The following is a 22,950-nucleotide window of genomic DNA, read 5'->3' as shown; positions in this document are numbered from 1 at the left end:
TGTTCTCTTGTTACTTTTGTCCCATCCAAGTGAGCATTCTTTAAGCAATCTTGATATCTAAATCTACTGAAATAAGTCTGAACCCTGTTTTGGGTCTTTAAAAGGGTTAGATTTACTGCTGGAGGCATTAGTATAGGCACATGGAGAACCCAGGAGGATTCCTGTGACTACTGGAAGAGAAAGTTAGAGGGGTGCACCAACTATAGGGAGAGTGACGTATAATGGTGGTGTATCTAATGTGTGTCGATAGGCTTGCGGTACACTCGACAGACATATTAAGGATTGGTTGAGACGAGCATATTTTCAGTCCGCATGCAAAATGGCCAATCAAAGTCAATTTGCAAGTGCTCTTGAGCTATTTTCTGAACTGAAAATACAAAGAAAAACACAGCTTGTGTTATTATCATCATCCATTATATCGACTCGGGACACTACATGTAATAACACACAGCTCCTCCACACATCCGCAATATGGACAAGCGTGTGGCCTCTGTTGGGCATTTTTAATTTTTTTTTGCTGTATGAAATAAATCAGCAGACTACTGTACGCCTTTATTGTGGCATACATTGGGAGAACCCACATATCTCTGATGGACACTGCAAAATAGAAGACCCTCAGTCATATCGAGGACAGGGCCGCTGCATTTTGTTCTGGGATTTGCTAGTAAAAATATTAATGAAAATAGAACTATCTTCCTGTTGGTCTCCCTGGATGATTGTCAAAGTATTAGTTCCCGGTTGAACACTTTAGAGCACTGGAGCTTTCTGAAGATCAGTTGATGTACGGTGGTTTAATTTTTAATAATTTTCATTAGTAAAAGTGTAACAGTTTTAAGATCGCTACATGTTACTCAACCTACAGAAAAATCAGAGTGAAACATACTTTGGAACAGAAGGTAAGGATATTGACTCGGCAAGGCTACCATCAAGTTTTTCGTTATCCATTCCCCATAGGCTGGATGAAGTGACATATACATGTCTGTCTTCATCTATATTTTCATACTCTCCGCCCCATTTGTATGGATCGGTTTCATCTTCCTTGCTGCCTTCTATTTCCTCGTCATTGTGATATCGTTGGAACTGAAAGTTACTTGAACGCAGGACATAGCCGGTGATGATGGCCGCCACTAAAATCACCACTCCAGCCACGGCTGAACCTATAATCGCGAATGGAGAGGTGGAGGTTTTGGGTTGAGAATGGCTATGATACGCGGTCTCCGACGGTGCACTGGTTTCCCCACTTGCACATTGCTTGGATTTTGGGGTTTCACAAGTCGTAATGTCCTTATTGTGAGGGATAATGCAGACTGAGTAGGTTGTACCAGGAAACAGATGGAAAAGTTGCGCTTGAGTTTGTTTCCCTGAGATGTACAGTGTATCCCGGTGGTCAACAGATGAGTAATCTATCTGGAAGTATCTGTAGTCTCTGAAGCTAGACCATGAGACATCAAGAGAATCCTCCCCTGCTGGTTTCACTAAGATGTTTGCTATGTCATCAGCAAAACATGGATCTTCCTCTATTATGTTAATCCATGTAGTAGATGTTGGTGTAATTGTGGTTTTGGTAAGTTCTTTATTGCCAGTCACCACTGATGGAGATGTATTTATGAATTGTCCTTCAGTTTGGTTTGCTGGTAGAAAGGTCGTTGCGTCGACAGCAAAGGATTTGCAATTGAAGTTCAATATCTGTAAGAAAAGAGAAATATATCATTTCAATTACTTTCTTATATCAATTGCTTATACTTTTTGTCAATTGCTTTGGCATATTTTGCCATTAAAATACTGATCTTAAAGGGGTTGTCCACTACTGCAGCTGCTGATTGGCTGCAGTTGATCAAGGACAGTTGTAGCCAAATATGCACTCACTAACAACAGAGCGGAACCTCAGGGAGTGAAGAAAGGAACAGAAAACAAATGGGAGAGGATGAAGATTAGTATACAAAAAAACACTCCAAACGCCTCCTCCAGCAACAAACTCCTCCACACTCCTGAACCAGGGCAGACTCAACCTAACCCTGGCAATTCTGATTGCCAGAGTCAAGTATATATAGGAGAGGAGAGTGTCCAATACTGAACAGCTCACACCATCAAAGCTGGAAGGCTCCAGCAGCCATCAAGAGAAAAAGATATTAACCCCTGCACTGCTAAAAGAAACCACCCTCATAAGCAAGGCAGCCAAGATTATCTGAGACTACTAGATCTCTGTGGGGGGATTTAACGGGTGAGTTATATTATTTTAATTTAACCCCTTAAGCCCCAAGGGTCGTTTGCACGTTAATGACCAGGCCAATTTTTACAATTCTGACCACTGTCCCTTTATGAGGTTATAACTCTGGAACGCTTCAACGGATCTTGGCGATTCTGACATTGTTTTCTCGTGACATATTGTACTTCATGATAGTGGTAAAATTTCTTAGATATAACGTGCGTTTATTTGTGAAAAAAAAACGGAAGTTTGCTGAAAATTTTGCAATTTTCCAACTTTGAATTTTTATGCCCTTAAATCACAGAGATATGTCACACAAAATCTAATATATAAAGCTGAATGTGTGTGTGTGTGTGTATATGTGTGTGTATGTCCGGGATTGGCATCTGCACTGTCGCAGCTACAGCCACAAAATTTTGCACAGTCACACGTCTGGACCCCGAGAGCATCATAGGCTATGTTGTGAGGTGAAATTTTAACCCCGTGCTTTCCAATTCACTAAACAATTTTGCCCCTATCTACATAATGGGGAAAAAAGTGAAAGGAAAAGTGTTGGAGGCGTCGAAGCTACAGCCACAAAATTTTGCACAGTCACACGTCTGGACCCCGAGAGCGTCATAGGCTATGTTGTGAGGTGAAATTTTAACCCCGCGCTTTCCAATTCACCAAACAATTTTGCCCCTATCTACATAATGGGAAAAAATGAAAGGAAAAGTGTAGGAGGCAAATTAACAGCTGCCAGATGTGAACAAGGGGGACTTAAAGAATGAGAGCGATGGCGCCAAAGAGTATATACCGTACAGTTGATAAGGTGGGGCCCCGACATGGGATACTCACCACACACGGGGATATGAACACACACAAAATGCGCCACACACTACCACGTGCTTGAACACATATTACCCTCAGCACACATTTCACCACAAATACACCAACCTCGCCACATAAAAGTCGAAACACAAAAGTCGCCACTCAAAACTCGCCATGCGCAGAACTCGCCACATGCAAAAACTAGGCTCTTGCAAAACTCGCCACAAGTGCAAAACTCACCTCATGGTAAACTCGCCACACGCAAAACTTGCACACGCGGAAAAATTGCCACATGCGCAAAAGTTGCAACACATGCAAAAGTTGCCTCACACAAAACTTGTACATACTCAAAAGGCACCACACATAAAACTCGCCACGCGCAAAACTCGCCATGCGCAAAACTTGCTGCACACAACTTGCTACACTAACCTGTCACATGCAACTCGACACACAAAAAGTTGCTACACGCATGTTGCCACACAAAACTCATCTCACAAAAGTCGCTACATGCATGTCGCCACACGCAACTCAACACACACAACTTGACAAACGAAACTCGCCCTAAAACACACACAAGTCTGGTATTATCCTTCAAAAATAAAAATCTGATTAATAAGCAGACAAACTACAACAAATGTACCATATAGGAAATACGGCAGCTGTCAGTCACATGACCTGTCTATTATGTGTATGTGTGAGCTAATATATACTGCCAGGGGGAGGGCTTCCTGTTGGCTGGGGATTTATCAGGCTGCCAATTTAGCTTACAAATACTGAGGTAAAAATACTGAGCAAATAACGTGTGAACGAGGTCTAATACAGGAGGAGATGACACAGGTATATACTATATACAGGGGAGATGACACACAGATATATACTATATACAGGAGAGATGACACACAGGTATATACTATATAGAGGAGGAGATGACATACAGGTACACACATATACAGGAGGAGATCACATACAGGTATATACTATATACAGGAGGAGATGACACACAGGTATATACTATATACAGGAGCAGATGACCTACAGGTATATACTATATACAGGAGGAGATGACACACAGATATATACAGGGGAGATGACACACAGGTATATATATACAGGAGGAGATGACATACAGGTATATACTATATATAGGAGATGACATTCAGGTATATACTATATATAGGGGAGATGACACACAGCAGGTATATACTATATACAGGAGATGACATACAGATGTATACTATATATAAGGGAGATGACAAACATGTATATACTGAGGTGATGAGGTGAAAATGAGAGGTGTGAGGTGAAAATGAAAAGGTGTGAGTGCAAAATGAGAGGAGTGAGGAAAAATTGTGGAGTGATCAGAAAATGACAGATGTGAGGTTGAAATTACAAGTGTTAGGGGGGAATGAGAGGAGTGAGGGAGAAAATGAGAGGTGTGAGGGAGAAAATGAGAGATGTGAGGGGGAAAATGAAAGATGTGATTGGGAAAATGACAGGCGTGATGGGAAAATAAGAGAAGTGAGGTGCTATAACTAACCACAGATATTTACTATGCCCAGGCAACGCCGGGCTCTTCAGCTAGTAATTAATAAGTAACATTTCCCACATGTCTACTTTACATCAGCACAATTTTGGAACCAAATTTTTTTTTTGTTAGGGAGTTATAAGGGTTAAAAGTTGACCAGCAATTTCTCATTTTTACAACACCAATATTTTTTAGGGACCACATCACATTTGAATTCATTTTGAGGGGTCTATATGATAGAAAATAACCAAGTGTGACACCATTCTAAAAACTGCACCCCTCAAGGTGCTCAAAACCACATTCAAGATGTTTATTAACCCTTCAGGTGTTTTACAGGAATTTTTGGAATGTTTAAAAAAAAATGAACATTTAACTTTTTTTCACAAAAAATTTACTTCAGCTCTAATTTGTTTTATTTTACCAAGGGTAACAGGAGAAAATGGACCCCAAAAGTTGTTGTACAATTTGTTCTGAGTACGCTGATACCCCATATGTGGGGGTAAACCACTGTTTGGGTGCATGGCAGAGCAATTTACAGTAATGAATATGCGGCTCCACCCCTATGGGAGGTCGAGCCGCATATTCATGACTGTAATCGGCGGCCCCACGTGACCGCATACAGTAGAAGGAGCGGCCAGGAGAGGAAGCAGCGACAGCCAACGAGGGAGCTGGGTGAGTATTTTCAGAACAGCGGGGGGGGGGGGGGCGCACAGGGGGTGGGGACAAGGACCTTTATTTTATACACAAAAAACCACAAAAAAATGGATTATTCATATCTTCTCTGCAGCAAACGCTGCTGCACAGAAGATATGGATCGCGGTTTCAGCACCATGTGGGGGGACAGCGCTTACTGGAGCGCTGTCTTCTGCACGGCACACGGACAACGTCCGTGTGCGGTACGTGTTTTACACGGACCCATTGACTTTAATGGGTCCGTGTAATCCGTGCGCTCCCACGAACACTGACATGTCTCCGTGTTTGGCACACGGAGACACGGTCCGCAAAAAATCAATGACATCTGCACAGATGCATTGATTTTAATGCGTCTATGTGTGTCAGTGGCTCCGGTACGTGAGGAAACTGTCACCTCACATATCGGAGCCACTGACGTGTGAAACCGGTCTAAAGGGAAGGTGCCATCAAAAAAATGTTTTTTTTCCAGCGATGGGAAAAATGTAAAGAATTAATGTTTACATTTTCTTAAAAAATATTATTTGTTTATAATTTAGTAAAATATGAAAAATAATTTGAAAAGGTTTGGCATTTCCACTTTAAAACACTAGGGGGGAGCAGCTAATGAAATTTGACAAAAACCTAGTGTACAACTAGCTCACATTACAGCACTGCAGTAATTATGGGCGGAGTCTGTTGACATGTGTGACGTCTCCTCTCCTCCCCTTCTGGGTGTTTGCTAAGGGATAAGAGAGGATGATATTCAGGAACACAGTGAGAAGCCATTTTGTTGGTGACTGCAGAGTTAGGCCGGCGTCACACTCAGCGTAGGGAAATACGGTCCGTATTTTACATGCATAATACGCAGAAATTATCCCAAAACCGTATGTCATTCGTAGGCAGGGTGTGGCTGCGTATTTTGTGCATGTAAACCTCCGTATGTAATCCGTATGGCATCCGTACGGCGAGATTTTATCGCCGGCTTTCAAAATGGATATAGAATGGATCCATGGGCTCAAATATTCTTGAAAACATATATACAGTCTCTCTCGCTATATATACAGTGGGGCAAAAAAGTATTTAGTCAGTCAGCAATAGTGCAAGTTCCACCACTTAAAAAGATGAGAGGCGTCTGTAATTTACATCATAGGTAGACCTCAACTATGGGAGACAAACTGAGAAAAAAAAAATCCAGAAAATCACATTGTCTGTTTTCTTAACATTTTATTTGCATATTATGGTGGAAAATAAGTATTTGGTCAGAAACAAAATTTCATCTCAATACTTTGTAATATATCCTTTGTTGGCAATGACAGAGGTCAAACGTTTTCTGTAAGTCTTCACAAGGTTGCCACACACTGTTGTTGGTATGTTGGCCCATTCCTCCATGCAGATCTCCTCTAGAGCAGTGATGTTTTTGGCTTTTCGCTTGGCAACACGGACTTTCAACTCCCTCCAAAGTTTTTCTATAGGGTTGAGATCTGGAGACTGGCTAGGCCACTCCAGGACCTTGAAATGCTTCTTACGAAGCCACTCCTTCGTTGCCCTGGCGGTGTGCTTTGGATCATTGTCATGTTGAAAGACCCAGCCACGCTTCATCTTCAATGCCCTTGCTGATGGAAGGAGGTTTGCACTCAAAATCTTACGATACATGACCCCATTCATTCTTTTATGTACCCGGATCAGTCGTCCTGGCCCCTTAGCAGAGAAACAGCCCCAAAGCATGATGTTTCCACCACCATGCTTTACAGTAGGTATGGTGTTTTGATGGATGCAACTCAGTATTCTTTTTCCTCCAAACACGACAAGTTGTGTTTCTACCAAACAGTTCCAGTTTGGTTTCATCAGACCATAGGACATTCTCCCAAAACTCCTCTGGATCATCCAAATGCTCTCTAGCAAACTTCAGACGGGCCCGGACATGTACTGGCTTAAGCAGTGGGACACGTCTGGCACTGCAGGATCTGAGTCCATGGTGGCGTAGTGTGTTACTTATGGTAGGCCTTGTTACATTGGTCCCAGCTCTCTGCAGTTCATTCACTAGGTCCCCCCGCGTGGTTCTGGGATTTTTGCTCACCGTTCTTGTGATCATTCTGACCCCACGGGGTGGGATTTTGCGTGGAGCCCCAGATCGAGGGAGATTATCAGTGGTCTTGTATGTCTTCCATTTTCTAATTATTGCTCCCACTGTTGATTTCTTCACTCCAAGCTGGTTGGCTATTGCAGATTCAGTCTTCCCAGCCTGGTGCAGGGCTACAATTTTGTTTCTGGTGTCCTTTGACAGCTCTTTGGTCTTCACCATAGTGGAGTTTGGAGTCAGACTGTTTGAGGGTGTGCACAGGTGTCTTTTTATACTGATAACAAGTTTAAACAGGTGCCATTACTACAGGTAATGAGTGGAGGAAAGAGGATACTCTTAAAGAAGAAGTTACAGGTCTGTGAGAGCCAGAAATCTTGATTGTTTGTTTCTGACCAAATACTTATTTTTCACCATAAAATGCAAAAAAGATGATAAAAAAACAGACAATGTGATTTTCTGGATTTTTTTTTTCTCAGTTTGTCTCCCATAGTTGAGGTCTACCTATGATGTAAATTACAGACGCCTCTCATCTTTTTAAGTGGTGGAACTTGCACTATTGCTGACTGACTAAATACTTTTTTGCCCCACTGTATATATCTATATATATATACAGTTAGGGCCAGAAATATTTGGACAGTGACACAAGTTTTGTTATTTTAGCTGTTTACAAAAACATGTTCAGAAATAAAATTATATATGTAATATGGGCTGAAAGTGCACACTCCCAGCTGCAATATGATAGTTTCCACATCCAAATCGGAGAAAGGGTTTAGGAATCATAGCTCTGTAATGCATAGCGTCCTCTTTTTCAAAGGACCAAAAGTAATTGGACAATGGACTCTAAGGGCTGCAATTAACTCTGAAGGCGTCTCCCTCGTTAACCTGTAATCAATGAAGTAGTTAAAAGGTCAGGGGTGGATTCCAGGTGTGTGGTTTTGCATTTGGAAGCTGTTGCTGTGAGCAGACAACATGCGGTCAAAGGAACTCTCAATTGAGGTGAAGCAGAACATCCTGAGGCTGAAAAAAAAGAAAAAATCCACCAGAGAGATAGCAGACATGCTTGGAGTAGCAAAATCAACAGTTGGGTACATTCTGAGAAAAAAGGAAATGACTGGTGAGCTTGGGAACTCAAAAAGGCCTGGGCGTCCACGGATGACAACAGTGGTGGATGATCGCCGCATACTTAATTTGGTGAAGAAGAACCCGTTCACAACATCAACTGAAGTCCAGAACACTCTCAGTGAAGTAGGTGTATCTGTCTCTAAGTCAACAGTAAAGAGAAGACTCCATGACAGTAAATACAAAGGGTTCACATCTAGATGCAAACCATTCATCAATACCAAAAATAGACAGGCCAGAGTTAAATTTGCAGAAAAACACCTCAAGAAGCCAGCTCAGTTCTGGAAAAGTATTCTATGGACAGATGAAACAAAGATCAACCTGTACCAGAATGATGGGAAGAAAAAAGTTTGGAGAAGAAAGGGAACGGCACATGATCCAAGGCACACCACATCCTCTGTAAAACATGGTGGAGGCAACGTGATGGCATGGGCATGCATGGCTTTCAATGGCACTGGGTCACTTGTGTTTATTGATGACATAAGAGCAGACAAGAGTAGCCGGATGAATTCTGAAGTGTACCGGGATATACTTTCAGCCCAGATTCAGCCAAATGCTGCAAAGTTGATTGGACGGCGCTTCATAGTACAGATGGACAATGACCCCAAGCATACAGCCAAAGCTACCCAGGAGTTCATGAGTGCCAAAAAGTGGAACATTCTGCAATGGCCAAGTCAATCTCCAGATCTAAACCTAATTGAGCATGCATTTCACTTGCTCAAATCCAGACTTAAGACGGAAAGACCCACAAACAAGCAAGACCTGAAGGCTGCGGCTGTAAAGGCCTGGCAAAGCATTAAGAAGGAGGAAACCCAGCGTTTGGTGATGTCCATGGGTTCCAGACTTAAGGCAGTGATTGCCTCCAAAGGATTTGCAACAAAATATTGAAAATAAAAATATTTTGTTTGGGTTATGTTTATTTGTCCAATTACTTTTGACCTCCTAAAATGTGGAGTGTTTGTAAAGAAATGTGTACAATTCCTACATTTTCTATCAGATATTTTTGTTCAACCCTTCAAATTAAACGTTACAATCTGCACTTGAATTCTGTTGTAGAGGTTTCATTTCAAATCCAATGTGGTGGCATGCAGAGCCCAACTCGCGAAAATTGTGTCACTGTCCAAATATTTCTGGCCCTAACTGTATGTATATATATATATGTCAGTGAGACACATATATTTATATTTCATACAGCACAAGATAGCAGAAAAGCCGTTAATTCAATTGCCAGCTTTTGCTATCTCCTTCCCAAACCCGACAGGATATGAGACATGGTTTACATACAGTAAACCATTATGTTAGTAGTGTGTGTGTGCAAAATTTGGGGGCTGTAGCTGTTAAAATAAAGGGTTAATTCACAGAGAAAACTGGTGTGGGCTCCTGCGCAATTTTCTCCGCCAGAGTGGGAAAGCCAGTGACTGAGGGCAGATATTAATAGCCTAGAGAGGGACCATGGATATTGCCCCCCCCCCTGGCTAAAAACCTCTTGCCCCCAGCCAACCCAGAAAAGGCACATCTGGAAGATGCGCCTGTTCTGGCACTTAGCCTCTCTCTTTCCACACCCCTGTAGCGGTGGGATATGGGGTAATAAAGAGTTAATGCCACCTTGCTATTGTAAGGTGACATTAAGCCTGGTTAATAATGGAGAGTTGTCAAGAAGACACATATCCATTATTAATCCAATAGTAGTAAATGGTTAATAAAACACACACACATTAGGAAAAAAAGTATTTTATTGAAATAAAGACACAGGGTGTTGTAATAGTTTATTATACTCTTAATGCAAATGACGACCCTTGTTCTGTAAAAGAAAAAAAATTAAAAACCAACAATATCCCATACCTTTCCGGCGCTCAGTCACGTCACACGCTGTAAATCCATCTGGAGGGGTTAAAAAAATTTACAGCCAGGAGCCTGCTAGTGCAGCTGTGCTCCTGACTGTAAAATCTGGGGAATGAATGGAATGCAGGGGAACGTAGCATGGTAGACTTGCAGTGCTGCGCCCCCTGCTGGTATAAACTCATATGAACTCTAGAGAGAAACAATTCAGAAAAATTCCCACGCTAGAGATCATATGAGTTTATACTATCAGGGGGCGCAGCACCTCTCGGGGGCACAGGTTATGTCCCACCCACAACTGAAAAAATTTCCATTTAACATTCGCTCTTATTACGGGCATACACAGCCGTTTCTCTCATCATAGCACATTCCCTTATACGTTACTGATGAAGGTCCCGGACTGGGACCGAAACGTCTTTGTTGTATATTGGGATCAATAAATCTACCACATACTTCACTGCTAAGTTGAGTGCCGGGTTTTGCTCTATTTTATCACTACGGTTTGGGAACCTACCCTGGCACCGCTAAGCTGTTGTGCACATGTCTCCCTAGCACAGGATTAGATGCATGGCTCAGTCAGTATCACACAGGATAGGATGAGATGCATGGCTCAGCAGACAGTATCACACAGGAGAGGATTAGATACACAGCTCAGTCAGTATCACACAAGATAGGATTAGATACATGGCTCAGCAGACAGTATCACACAGGAGAGGAGTAGATACACAGTCAGCACAGTAACACACATGGGAGGAGATACACTGCTAAGAGTCAGCATAACAAAGGATAGGATTAGATTGCCTCACCCCCTCCCCCACTGATACTTCACTGCTCCGCTGCTGAGTCTTCTCCCTCCCGTCCTTGGTCTCCTCCTCCTATAACCGCAGGGCTCCTGCAATTATACTGGGAAACGAGCTCACAGATACACTGTGAGCTCCAGAAAGATGGCGCCGACCTCCTGCCTCTGCTGTGATGTGGACAGCTCAGGGGGCGTGGCCAGATCACAGCAGGGAGCAGCTCAATGCAAAGTATAGGGTCGGATGCCGACCGCAGATGTCTATGCCCAGGGCTGCCGTATTTGCAGAGTGTCGTGCAGCTACACTTACACTCCTGCAAAGCAAAATGGTGGTGCCCAGTGGCTGAAAAAAAAATAATAATAAACAAATGTTAAAGTAAAAAAATGTAAATTTATATTAAAAATAATTGTTTATATAAACAATCATTTTTAATACAAAAAAATAAAACGCGGCACCTTGCCTTTAAACAGCCTGCTCTAAGCATAGTTGGTAAGCACTATCTATGTGTTATAATCCTGTGTTTATCAATACGTTTGTTGTACTAAGTAGGTAATCATCAGTTTGTATAATTCCTCATGTTACCTGTGTATTGCAGACTATTTGTGTTTCATGCTCTGTGCAGTTATATATTCTGAAATGCTCCTGTTATTGCATCCTATAGTTTCACCCTTTCCTGTCACATCTGCAATCATCAAAAGGTTACAATTTTACAGCCTCTTTTCTTAAAGAAGACAGGGGGTTTAGCTACATGTCTCATTGCACACCCTGCTGACGTGTATGAGGATAGTATACTACGAATCCTATACTTTCTCAGCCAGAAGATGTGTGCTACAGTCTCTAAAGCTCTGCACCTCTCGGATGGGTGGACGGGTCTTTGAGCAATCAGTGGGGCTCCCAGGACCTGGACCCCACCAGTTGACTTGCAATTATATGGGCAATGTAATATGAAAAGGTGATAAATGGATTTAACAGGTGACTAATGGTAATTTAAGGGTATGTGTACACGCTGCGGAATGGTGTGCTGATTTTTTCCGCACTGATTTTGGTAAATCCACAGGTAAACCGCACTGCGGATTTACCACGATTTTTGTGCGGTTTCCACCTGCGGTTTTACCCCTGCGGATTCCTATTGAGGAGCAGATGTAAACCGCTGCAGAATCCGCACAAAGAATTGACATGCTGCGGAATGTAAACCGCTGCATTTCCGCGTGTTTTTTTTCCGCATGTGCACTGCGGATTTTGTTTTCCATAGGTTTACATGGTACTGTAAACGCATGGAAAACAGCTGCAGATCCGCAGCATGTGCACATAGCCTTAAGGCCAGTCTCACAAGTCCAGATAATTCCGGTACCGGAAAAATCGGTATCGGAATTATCCGTGTCCATGTGTTGGTGCGTTTCTGTGGCACATCAGTGTGGCACACGTGTGCCGCCCGTGTGCCCACTGGGTATCACACGCACCGTGCGGGAGACAGCGCTAAAGTTTAGCGCTGTCCCCTGCATCTGGTGCTGAAGCCGCGATTCATATCTTCCCTGCAGCAGCGTTTGCTGTAGAGAAGATATGAATAATCGTGTTTAAAATAAATATCCATGTGCCCACCCCCTCCCACCCCCTGTGCGCCCGCCTGCTGTTATTAAAATACTCACCCGCCTCCCTCGCTGGCTGGCGCTGCTTCCTGTCCTGGCCGCACCTTCTACTGTATGAGCGGTCACGTGGGGCCGCTCATTTACAGTAATGAATATGCGGCTCCACCCCTATGATTGTAATGGGCGGCCCCACGTGACCGCTCATACAGTAGAAGGTGCGGCCAGGACAGGAAGCAGCACCAGCCAGCGAGGGAGCCGGGTGAGTATTTTAAGAACAGCGGGGGGGGGGACATGGAGCTTTATTTTAAACACGATTATTCATATCTTCTCTACAGCAAACGCTGCTGCAGGGAGGATATGAATCGCGGCTTCAGCACCAGTGGGGGTGACAGCGCTTACAGTAGCGCTGTCTCCTGCGAGGCACACGGACTGCACACGGACAATGGGTCCGTGTAATGCATGCACTCCCACGAACACTGACATGTCTCCGTGTTTGGCACACGGCCAAACACGGAGACACGGTCCGCAAAAAATCAATGACATCTGCACATATGCATTGATTTAACTGTGTCTACGTGTGTCAGTGTCTCCGGTACGTGAGGAAACTGTCACCTCACGTACGGAGCCACTGACATGTGAAACCGGCCTAAGGGAGTGTGCCAGCAGAAAATTACCAAAGCAAGCACAACATCTTGTAGGGAGGTAGCACTAATAAAAAGTGTACTTTTTGTGTTCAAATCCATTGTTGCATTTGCCAGAAACCTTTACTCAAATATGCTAATGTGCTCCATGCGCCTTCCCATCTATTTGTTCTCAATCGATCTCTGCCCTCCTCTTCTATTATTGATAGCTCTGGCTTTACCAGAGTCAGAGAAGGGCGGAGATAGACAAAAAATGGTTTCTTAATGTTGCCATTACGTTTTGGAACTGCCTGAGCCACACAAAGTGGCTCAGTGGTTAGCACTGATGTGCAGCGCTGGGGTCCCAGGTTCACATCCCACCAGGAACATCTGCAAGGAGTTTGTATGTTCTCCACATTTATGCATTGGTTTCCTCCAGGTTCTCTGGTTTCTCCAGCACTTCAAAGACAGGGTATTTAGATTGTGAGCTCCAATGGAGACAGCGATGATCATGTCTGTAATGTGCTGCGTAATTAATGGTGCTATATAAGCAAAGCATGATAAATAATAAAATCCTGGATGACACGGACCATTTATCCACTCTAGATATGTGTACAGTACATGAAAAAATGTATTAATATCTAGCCTTTTTTTTAGATGCTGGCTTGTGATCTATGTAAACCTGTTGCCCGTAAGGGTATGTGCCCACGATGCGAAAAACGCTGCGGGTCCGCAGCAGTTTCCCATGAGTTTACATTACAATGTAAACCTATGGGAAACAAAAAACGCTGTTCACATGCTGTGGAAAAAAACGCACAGAAATGCAGTGGTTTACATTCCGCAGCATGTCACTTCTTTCTGCGGATTCTGCAGCGGATTTACAGCTGCTCCTATAGAAAACCGCAGTTGTAAAACCGCAGTGAAATCCGCAGAAAAACCGCGGTAAATCCTCGGTAAATCCGTGATAAATCTGCAGCAAAAACGCAGCGTTTATCAAATCCGCTGCGGAAAAATCCGCAGTGGACCAATATACGTGTGCACATAGCCTGAAAGTCTATTTCTATTTTAGAGCCATAAAGTATGTTACTGATAAATGCTAGGCTTCTTCTGTGGAATCTAATCAGCCTTATCCTAGTCTTAAAAGTCTATAGTTTAAACTGGTGCCAGATTTTATTTTTTAAATGGACCCCTTGGTCTTGTTGAAGCAGCCTATGAAATGGTCCTTCAATACATTGAAGACCCTACATAGTTTATTACACTTACATTAATTGTAGTCAAGCTTCTGTCCTCCAAACCTTTGGGGCTTTTGCACTGTACCTCCTGCTCGGGATCATTTTTTTTACCCATTAGTAATCGAATGTAGAGTTCAGCAATGGAGCAGTCACATTTCCAAGGGTTGCCAGTAAGGTAGATGGTTGTGGAGCTCTTAAGTTTAGATACAGAGAGAGATGTCAAGCTGTTGTTCCGTAAGTCAAGCACATCAAGTCTGCGCAGTCTCCTAAGGGCTAAGCTTGACACTCTTTTGAGTCCCATGTTGTCAACATACAGTTCGCTCACAGATTTAAGGTTTCTACTAAAGGAAGTAGATGACAGTTTTCGGATTCGGTTTCCACTCAGGCGCAGAACCTGAAGACTGATTATAGATTTAAAGGGAGGGACACTGGTGAGGAGGTTGTTTTGCAGATCCAGTTTTCGAAGATAAACTGAGGCTTTGAAAGCTTCCTTAGATATGTTAGAGATCATATTAAACCCTAAATCAAGCCAACGTAATTGGGTCAGACCATTTAAGGACCCATCAGATATTTCTGCCAGTAAATTGTCCGTCAAGTAGAGCGCAATAAGATTTTTCAGTGGTGAAAATATATCTGCAAGAAAGAAATGCATATGGCGTCATTATCATGGATTGGGATCATCAAACATTTATTAGAGACACTACATGGCAAAAAATATTTGGATAACCATCCTATTTCCAAACCATGGCCCAATTCATCAAGGCTGGCATTTCAAATAGTTTTGCATCAAAATTCTGCAAATAGTTGCTTGTTTAATCGGGCTCCATGAGCGATAATATGTGACTTCTAGATGGTGGCCCGATTCTAACGCATCGGGTATTCTAGAATATGTATGTATGTATGTACGTCGCGCTTAGCACAGCCACGTAGTATATAGCACAGCCACGTAGTATATAGCACAGCCACGTAGTATATAACACAGCCACTAATATATAGCATAGCCACATGGTATATAGCAGCCACATAGTATATAGCACAGCCACGTACTATATAACACAGCCACGTAGTATATAACAAAGACAGCCACGTAGTATGTAGCACAGCCACTAATATATAGCATAGCCACGTAGTATATAGCAGCCACATAGTATATAGCACAGCCCACGTAGTATATAGCACAGCCACGTAGTTATAGCACAGCCCACATAGTATAGAACAGCCCACGCAGTATATAACACAGCCCACGTAGTATGTAGCAGCCACGCAGTATATAACACAGCCCACGTAGCATATAACACAGCCCACACAGTATATAACACTGCCCACGTAGTATGTAGCAGCCACATAGTATATAACACAGCCCACGTAGTATATAACACAGCCCACATAGTATATAACACAGCCCACGTAGTATATAGCAGCCACGTAATATATATAGCACAGCCCATGTAGTACATAACAGCCCACGTAGTATATACAGTAACACAGCCCACGTAATATATAGCAAAGACCATGTAGTATATAACACAGCCCACGTAATATATAGCACAGCCCACACAGTATATAGCACAGTCCACGCAGTATATAACCCAGCCCACGCAGTATATAGCACAGCCACATAGAATATAACACAGCCCACGCAGTATATAACACAGTCCACGTAGTATATAGCAGTGTGGGCACCACCCTGTTAACAAAAAAAAAATAGCTATATACTCACCCTCCGGCGTCCACTGAAGCTGTCCCGATGCGCGCGATGCAGCCGGCAGCTTCAGTTCCCAGACCGCTAAGTCATCTGGGTAATTTCGCAATGCATCTCTGGGAACGGAAGCTGGCGGCAGCATCGTGCGCATCGGTGGACGGCAAAAGGTGAGAATAGCACCATTTTTTAATTATTATTTTTAACATATCTTTTTACTATTGATGCTGCATAGGCATTGGCACTGACTGGGGGGGAGTAGGATGGGGCCAATTCGCGGCCGGACTAAGCCAGTCAGGTCCATATTTGCCACTAGGCACTTGAGGGCACGTGCCTAGGGCGGGACGATGCGGGGGGCAGCACCTGAGCAAGGTTTTTTTTATTTATTATTTATTTAAGTCCTGGGTCACCTCCCGACCGACCGCAGCAGAAACTCTTAAATACGGCCCTGAAGCCGGTCACTGATTTGTTGCGATTTCCGTTACAGACGGAAAAACAGACAGAAGTACCCCTTAGACAATTATATATATAGATTCAGTCAAACTCTTCGCTGGATATGAAAGACTTAAAAAAAACAGCTCTAAACCATAAAAACCCCACTTCCATTCCAAATCGCTAATACTAGCCCTGCCCTCGTAAAAAGAAGAAAAACTGTGTCCAATTATATCAAAATAATTGTTTGTTATGGACAGGGGAACAAATAATAAAATGTATTTTACTGGTCCTTGGTAGTATGGAAATAATATAAAAATTCCGCCACGATCATGAAAAGAAGATGCAAAGGTTATTTGAATATCATGAGAGTGTTTGTCCATAACCATTCTTGCCAATTCCCCCTTGTCAAAGTTCTCCTCATGCACGTGGCTGAGAAAAAAACTACATGTAGGTTGAAAATCTGTTTAACTGTGTATATATCCAAATAAAGATTGCCTGGCTCTTGTCATCACCATATTCTTAAAATTATTTTACATTCTTATTACTATTATTTATTATTATTATTATTATTATTATTATAATATGTTAAGACGTAATATAAAAACTTGACAATCTGATGGACAAACTAGCTAAAAGAAGTAATTTCTTTGTCCATTAGAATATTCTTTATTTTTTTATTGTTGTGAGTTATTTTTAACATGGATCATTAAAGGGAATCTGTCAGCAGATTTTTGCTACGTACGGTAATCTGAGAGCAGCATGATGTAGGGTCTAAGACTCTGATTCCAGAAATGTGTCACTGGGCTGTGTGCTGCTGTTTCAATAAAATCAGTGTTTTGTCAGAAGGAGATTATCATTACAGGTTCCCCTCTTCTATGTAACCTCCGTTCCCACCACTGTTTGGCAACTTTTTGCTTTTGCACATGGCACAGAGAAAGTAGCCAATCAGAAGAGTGGGTGGGGTTATTCTGGGCTCAGCATTCTGAACACTGATATATCTGCAACAGAGAAAACTGTGATTGTATCAAAATCAAAGCAAGCAGCCGAGCACGTGACACATCACTGGAATCAGGGTCTTTATGTGACTATACGCAGTAGGTGTACCCCATACTGACTTAGCATTTCTTTATTTTATAGCCAGATCATAATAGTGCCCCTTGACTGCAACGTGAGATGGGCTGAAAAACTTTCTATTTTAGTCTGGACTGAGGCCCTGGATTCATCAGGGAGACAAAATTATGGAGTAAAACACAATTTTTGTGCAAAATTCGAAATTGTGCTTTTTGGCACATTTAGTCTATTCCTGGCAAATGCCACTAAAATGCTTGAAGGTAGGACAAAGCACAGTGAAGACCACCTGACAATAGTCTACAAAAGTCACATAAATTATATGAGCCAGGGCTGGCGTCAGCACCCGGGCAAATGCCGGGGCCCTGGAGAGACGGGGGGGGGGCCCATTTATTATGAGCAATGCTCGCCAGCCTCTTAGTGAAGTTGGCACCTCTTCCACTTATTAAAACTGCCAAAAAAACTAGCAGTCTTGATGAATAGTAGCCTGTGTCTCTTTAAATGTGCATTCACACACAGCATTTTTAACAAAAAATGTCACAGGTTGTTGTTTTTTTCAATGAGCATTTTTGAAAAAAATATATATTGTAGTCAGACATTAGCAATGCATTGATGGCATTGAACTTTTTGTTTTGGTGTGGGGACCCGTTGAAGCGTAAGAAGCACGCGAAACGGCCGTCGTCCACCACAGAACTGACTCCCCCGCCTCCACAATTTTAATCTTGATGTATTGTATAAACAAGTTTGTTTTTTTTTACCGGAAAGCAGTGTGCCACCTCTTCACTTCTTTGATTGTTTTTTTTTATTGTTTTCCTATTTTTTTTTAATTCGAAATATTTAACATGGTGTTCTTTTCCACTTTTTGCTATGGACTTTGATATAATAAAAAAAGAAAGCACGCTAGAAAAACATGTCAAAAATTTATGACAAAGCAAAGAATTGTTCGTAAAAATATATTGAATTCAAGTTTTTTTTTTTGTTTCTTTTTTTACAATCACCGAAAAGGGTCACAAACGCCTGACCATGATCAGGTCATGTCCCTCAGAGCTGCTTACAAAGACACATAAGGATAGGATGCAGTATTTGGTAGATGGATATGTCTACAGTACCTGGCTGCAGATGGACGATTTTATTCTTCTGTAGATACAAATAAAGCAAATTGCTCAGATCTTCAAAGGTGCCATTCTCCAATTCCTGGATCTCATTGGCGTCTAAATACAGGTGTTGTATGCCAGTCACTTTCTGGAATGTATCTGGCTTGATGGTTTGGATATTACAATTTCTTAAAAAGAGGGCTCTCATCTCTGGCAGATCCTGGTGAAAACTCTGCTGAAGGAACGTTAAGTTGTTGTAATCCATGTGAAGCTCTATTGTGCTGTTGGATACGTCGGGTGGTATAGTTGTGAGATTGCCGTAAGTGCATTTGACGTGGTGCTCAGCAGTAAGACAGGTACACTTTTCAGGGCAGGGAGTAAATTGTTCTGCTGAAACCCAGGTATTTGCAAACAATCCTAGAAGCATCAGAGCTGGCCAATCCATAGTTAATTACCTGTACAGACAAAACAGAAATCGATTAAACATGACGATTGATTACTAAACTTCTTTTTTAAAATCTTTTCAACCTTCTACTTCACTGGAACTAATATTTTACATTTGCAATCAAAATCATTAAATTATCACACAGCAAATTATTATTTTTTTTTAGCAAAGTTGACCAATATTCTGCTGTTTGCAATAAAACAAAACACAATTTAAATAGCTCAACACAACCGGCAAGTGGTTTCTCCAAATTCAACACAAAATGCCACTTTTAATGACTACTGCAGTCTCAAAATGATTCAACCCAAGCATTTTTAGTAGCTAGTAGAGCCCTTTTGGTTACTCTGACCTGTTGTAAACATGATGTATAGTCAGACACCAACTTCTGGAAGTGTTCCTAAGGAATCTCAGCCCATTCCTCCTCAACAATGGCCTCCAGGTCACTAATATTCTTAGGTTTGTTGCAACCTCCTTCTTCAAATTCCACCAAAGATTTTCTGAATAGTGCATGTCAGGCAATTGTGACCGTTACACCATCCTAGAGTTCTTCACCACCTGCCTCCTAAGGAAACTGGTGGCAGCTGGTGCTAGGTTCATCTTTCCGCATTGTCCAGTGAGCATAACCTGTGTTCCTGTAACTCTGAACTTGTGAATGATGCTTCCTTCTGTATGTCTAGGAACATTCAATGCATTTATATCTTTTCCTTGTTTGTGCAAGGCAGTGATCTCTTTTCTTAACTTTTTTAACTACTCTCTTGACTTGGCCATATTTCTAACATACAGTCAAACATTCCAGTCAACAAACCCTAAGCCAGTCCAAGTTATTTGATGTCTTTTATCTCAAGCTCAACTGATGAAGCCAATGAATATTTGAGACAACACCAAATTTTGCAAAATGTGCGATTTTATGAGGGAGTAATGATTTAAAGTGTCATTTCTTGTTGAATTTGTGGAGAAACCGCGTGTTATATATTATGCTCCGACTCATTTCTTTGGTTTTGCTGTAGCTTCTTGTACTTTGTAGAAACTGAGGCATGGCCCTTGTTTCTGAGCTAGGCATTTATCTATATAGCTTCCCATGAAGATGTGGCTGAACAATCGGGACCCTCTCCTGCTCTGCACTTACATACATTGAGGTATATTTTATTTTTTTACTCTGGACCTAAAAACTGTTCTGCCCGCCACTAATGTCTGCTGGCAGAGACCGCTACTAATGGTGATTCTGTGGCTTCGACTGACATCATGTCCACAGAGCAGCGGCTTCTCGTCCACTCTGATCTGTTGACGGCGAGTGACTGTTGATGTCATGCTGATTCTGCTGAATGTCAACAGAGCAACCCTGAAGAGGACGAGCTGCTCTGTTAATACGAAGCAGTAGAATTGCTGGCAGGAGTGGTATGTGACCACTCTGAGTCTGCGTCGGGTAGTCAGGAACTACCTGCCTGATAGTTCTAAGGCCCATAGTAAAAGCATAAAATAGTCCTGGATAACCCCTTTAAATTTCTGTATGACCCTTCTTTCCATTCAGCCAATATAAGCAATGATGAATGGCAGGGTCACCTTCGGTCAGTGCGCTCTCATATATTCACATTTTATACAACCTTAATATTGGAGACCTCTCATTTTATGAATGATACGTTTTCTTCAGCATTTCCTCTCAGCACTTTCTAGAATCCAAAAATGAACTGCGCTATGATTAGTATATTGCTATCTTTTCAAAAACACACCAAAAGCATTTACAGGTATATATGTATACATATAAAGTTTATTAGTATTTTTTTAAATCGGATTATCAGCAATCCTTCCAGTACAGAACTATATACATGGATCAAAGTCTTTTGACATCCTGTAAAGCAGGAGTCTCAAACACGTGGCCCTCAGGTTGCATGCGGCCCCTTAGGCTGCTTCATGTGGCCCGCAGGCACTTTAGACCCTTTGACAATCATAGCCCGGTTCAGGGGTCACAGATGGCAGCGCTTTATTTCAGTTGAATGTGCCTTCTTGGACAAACTCTGTGCACAGCAATACCAATGTCAGGCGCCGGCCAGCAGCTGACATTGGCGTGCCGGCTTATGATGTTACTGCCATGCCGGGCATCCCGATGTCAGCTGCTGGCCTCAGTATTGCCGTGCAGCGAGCTGGACTCTGCACAGCAATACATTTCCATGGACACAGCGCTGACACAGGCGGCCTCTGGACTGGGCTGCAATCGTCAAGTTGTCTTCAGTGCCTGTGGGCCTCATGTGCGGAAAGGAGGACAGGTGAGTAGAATTTTTTTATGTTTATGTGAATAACGCCACAATAAGGGGACATTACTACAAGATGGGGATCAGAATGGGGCACTACTACAAGATGAAGACAAGGATGGGCACATTTTTACATGAAGGGGACAGAGATGGGGCATTACTACAAGATGAGTACTAGGATGGGGCACATTACTACAAGATGGGAAGCAGGATGGGACATTACTACAAGAAGGGAACCAGTATGAGGCATTACTACAAGATGGGGATCAAGATGGGCAGATTATTACAAGAAGGGTCCAGGATGGGGCACATTACTACAAGATGTTTGCCAGAATTGCTCTATGGTGCTAATTGTAAGACAATGCTACTGTATGTAGCCAATTGGGGGAAACAAAATTGTAAAAATGTAAAAAATAAAATTCAAAATAAAGCATTAAAAATTATTTTGCCACTAAAAATGCTGTTTTATATATAAACTAAAGTAAACAAAACAAAAAGTGCACGTTTGTCATCGCCACATCCATAACGACCCAAGCTATAAAACTACCATAACCATAACGAACGCCATTTTAAAAAAATTAAATAAGCTCGGCAAAAATGGTAAAGAAAATGATCAAGAAGGTGTACAGAAAAAAAAATTATATCACTAAAAATGTTACTTTGTCCTGCAAAGAATGTGGCCCCCAAAATTTTTATAGGCAGGCCATTTACCGTAACCGAGCCGAGTTTGAGACGCCTGCTGTAAAGTTTAGCAAACTATTTTTTCATACAGGGGTAAATTTACCTCTACATAAACCTAATAAAAACACAAAGTGATATGAAAGTCTCTAGATAATGTAATTATACACATATGAAAGCTCCGTAATATTTGGTACTAGTATGAAGCCATAATGTATGTGTACGTGAGCCCTAATGGTGCAAAGTACTGCAGCCACACAGAGAAATGGAAGCCTCCTGCTTTCAGCAGCCTGTCCTCTGTGCTGTTTAATATGTCTAACCCCCTCCAATGTCAAATCCGAATTCGCCCAGGCTTCTTCACATGCATGAACATATAATATTATCATATTTTGAGGCATCTTACCAATACTGCGCAGAATATCTCCCGGTGAGCTCCGCAGCTTGTCGGATGAGGATTCTCTTCTCTACTTTCTCACATAAGAACAGGACGATTGAACAACTTTGTTTTACTAACGCATGAACGGGAGGAAGTAAGAAGGATATGGAGGGTTCACATTCTTTCCTGCCATTGTCAGGACTTTTGTTTAATGAGTGAAAGTCACGGGAAACTTTTAGGAAACCTATTTTTCCGTTTTGCTGATTGTGAGAATTTGTCCTGTCTTTTTTTTTTTTTTTAGTAATCATCAACCCTTCATGTCAGTGAAGGGAAATAGTGGGATGCTGGGAATAAACACATTACTTAGATAGGCTTAGAGCCGCAAACTAAACCTAGATACAGTTCTGATAAAGCCCAGATGAA

The 22,950-nt window shown here is 42.1% G+C and overlaps 1 protein-coding gene across 1 annotated transcript; it reads right to left on the bottom strand.

Annotated features, from left to right (window-relative positions):
* Positions 1-782: 782 nt before the first annotated feature.
* On the bottom strand, positions 783-22,655 carry LOC138647709 (chondroadherin-like). Its single transcript, XM_069736929.1, has 4 exons — positions 22,555-22,655; positions 18,798-19,237; positions 14,518-15,119; positions 783-1,686 (listed from the first exon to the last, which is right to left on the bottom strand). The coding sequence occupies exons 2-4, from the start codon at positions 19,225-19,227 to the stop codon at positions 868-870; spliced, it is 1,851 nt and encodes a 616-aa protein (XP_069593030.1). The 5' UTR covers positions 19,228-19,237; positions 22,555-22,655; the 3' UTR covers positions 783-867.
* Between the last annotated feature and the right edge of the window lie 295 nt (positions 22,656-22,950).

This window comes from Ranitomeya imitator, chromosome 8, assembly GCF_032444005.1.
Source record: "Ranitomeya imitator isolate aRanImi1 chromosome 8, aRanImi1.pri, whole genome shotgun sequence".
Classification (NCBI taxonomy): domain Eukaryota; kingdom Metazoa; phylum Chordata; class Amphibia; order Anura; family Dendrobatidae; genus Ranitomeya; species Ranitomeya imitator.
The sequence above is the reverse complement of the archived record's forward strand: the minus strand, read 5'-3'. Positions and strand labels throughout refer to the sequence as shown.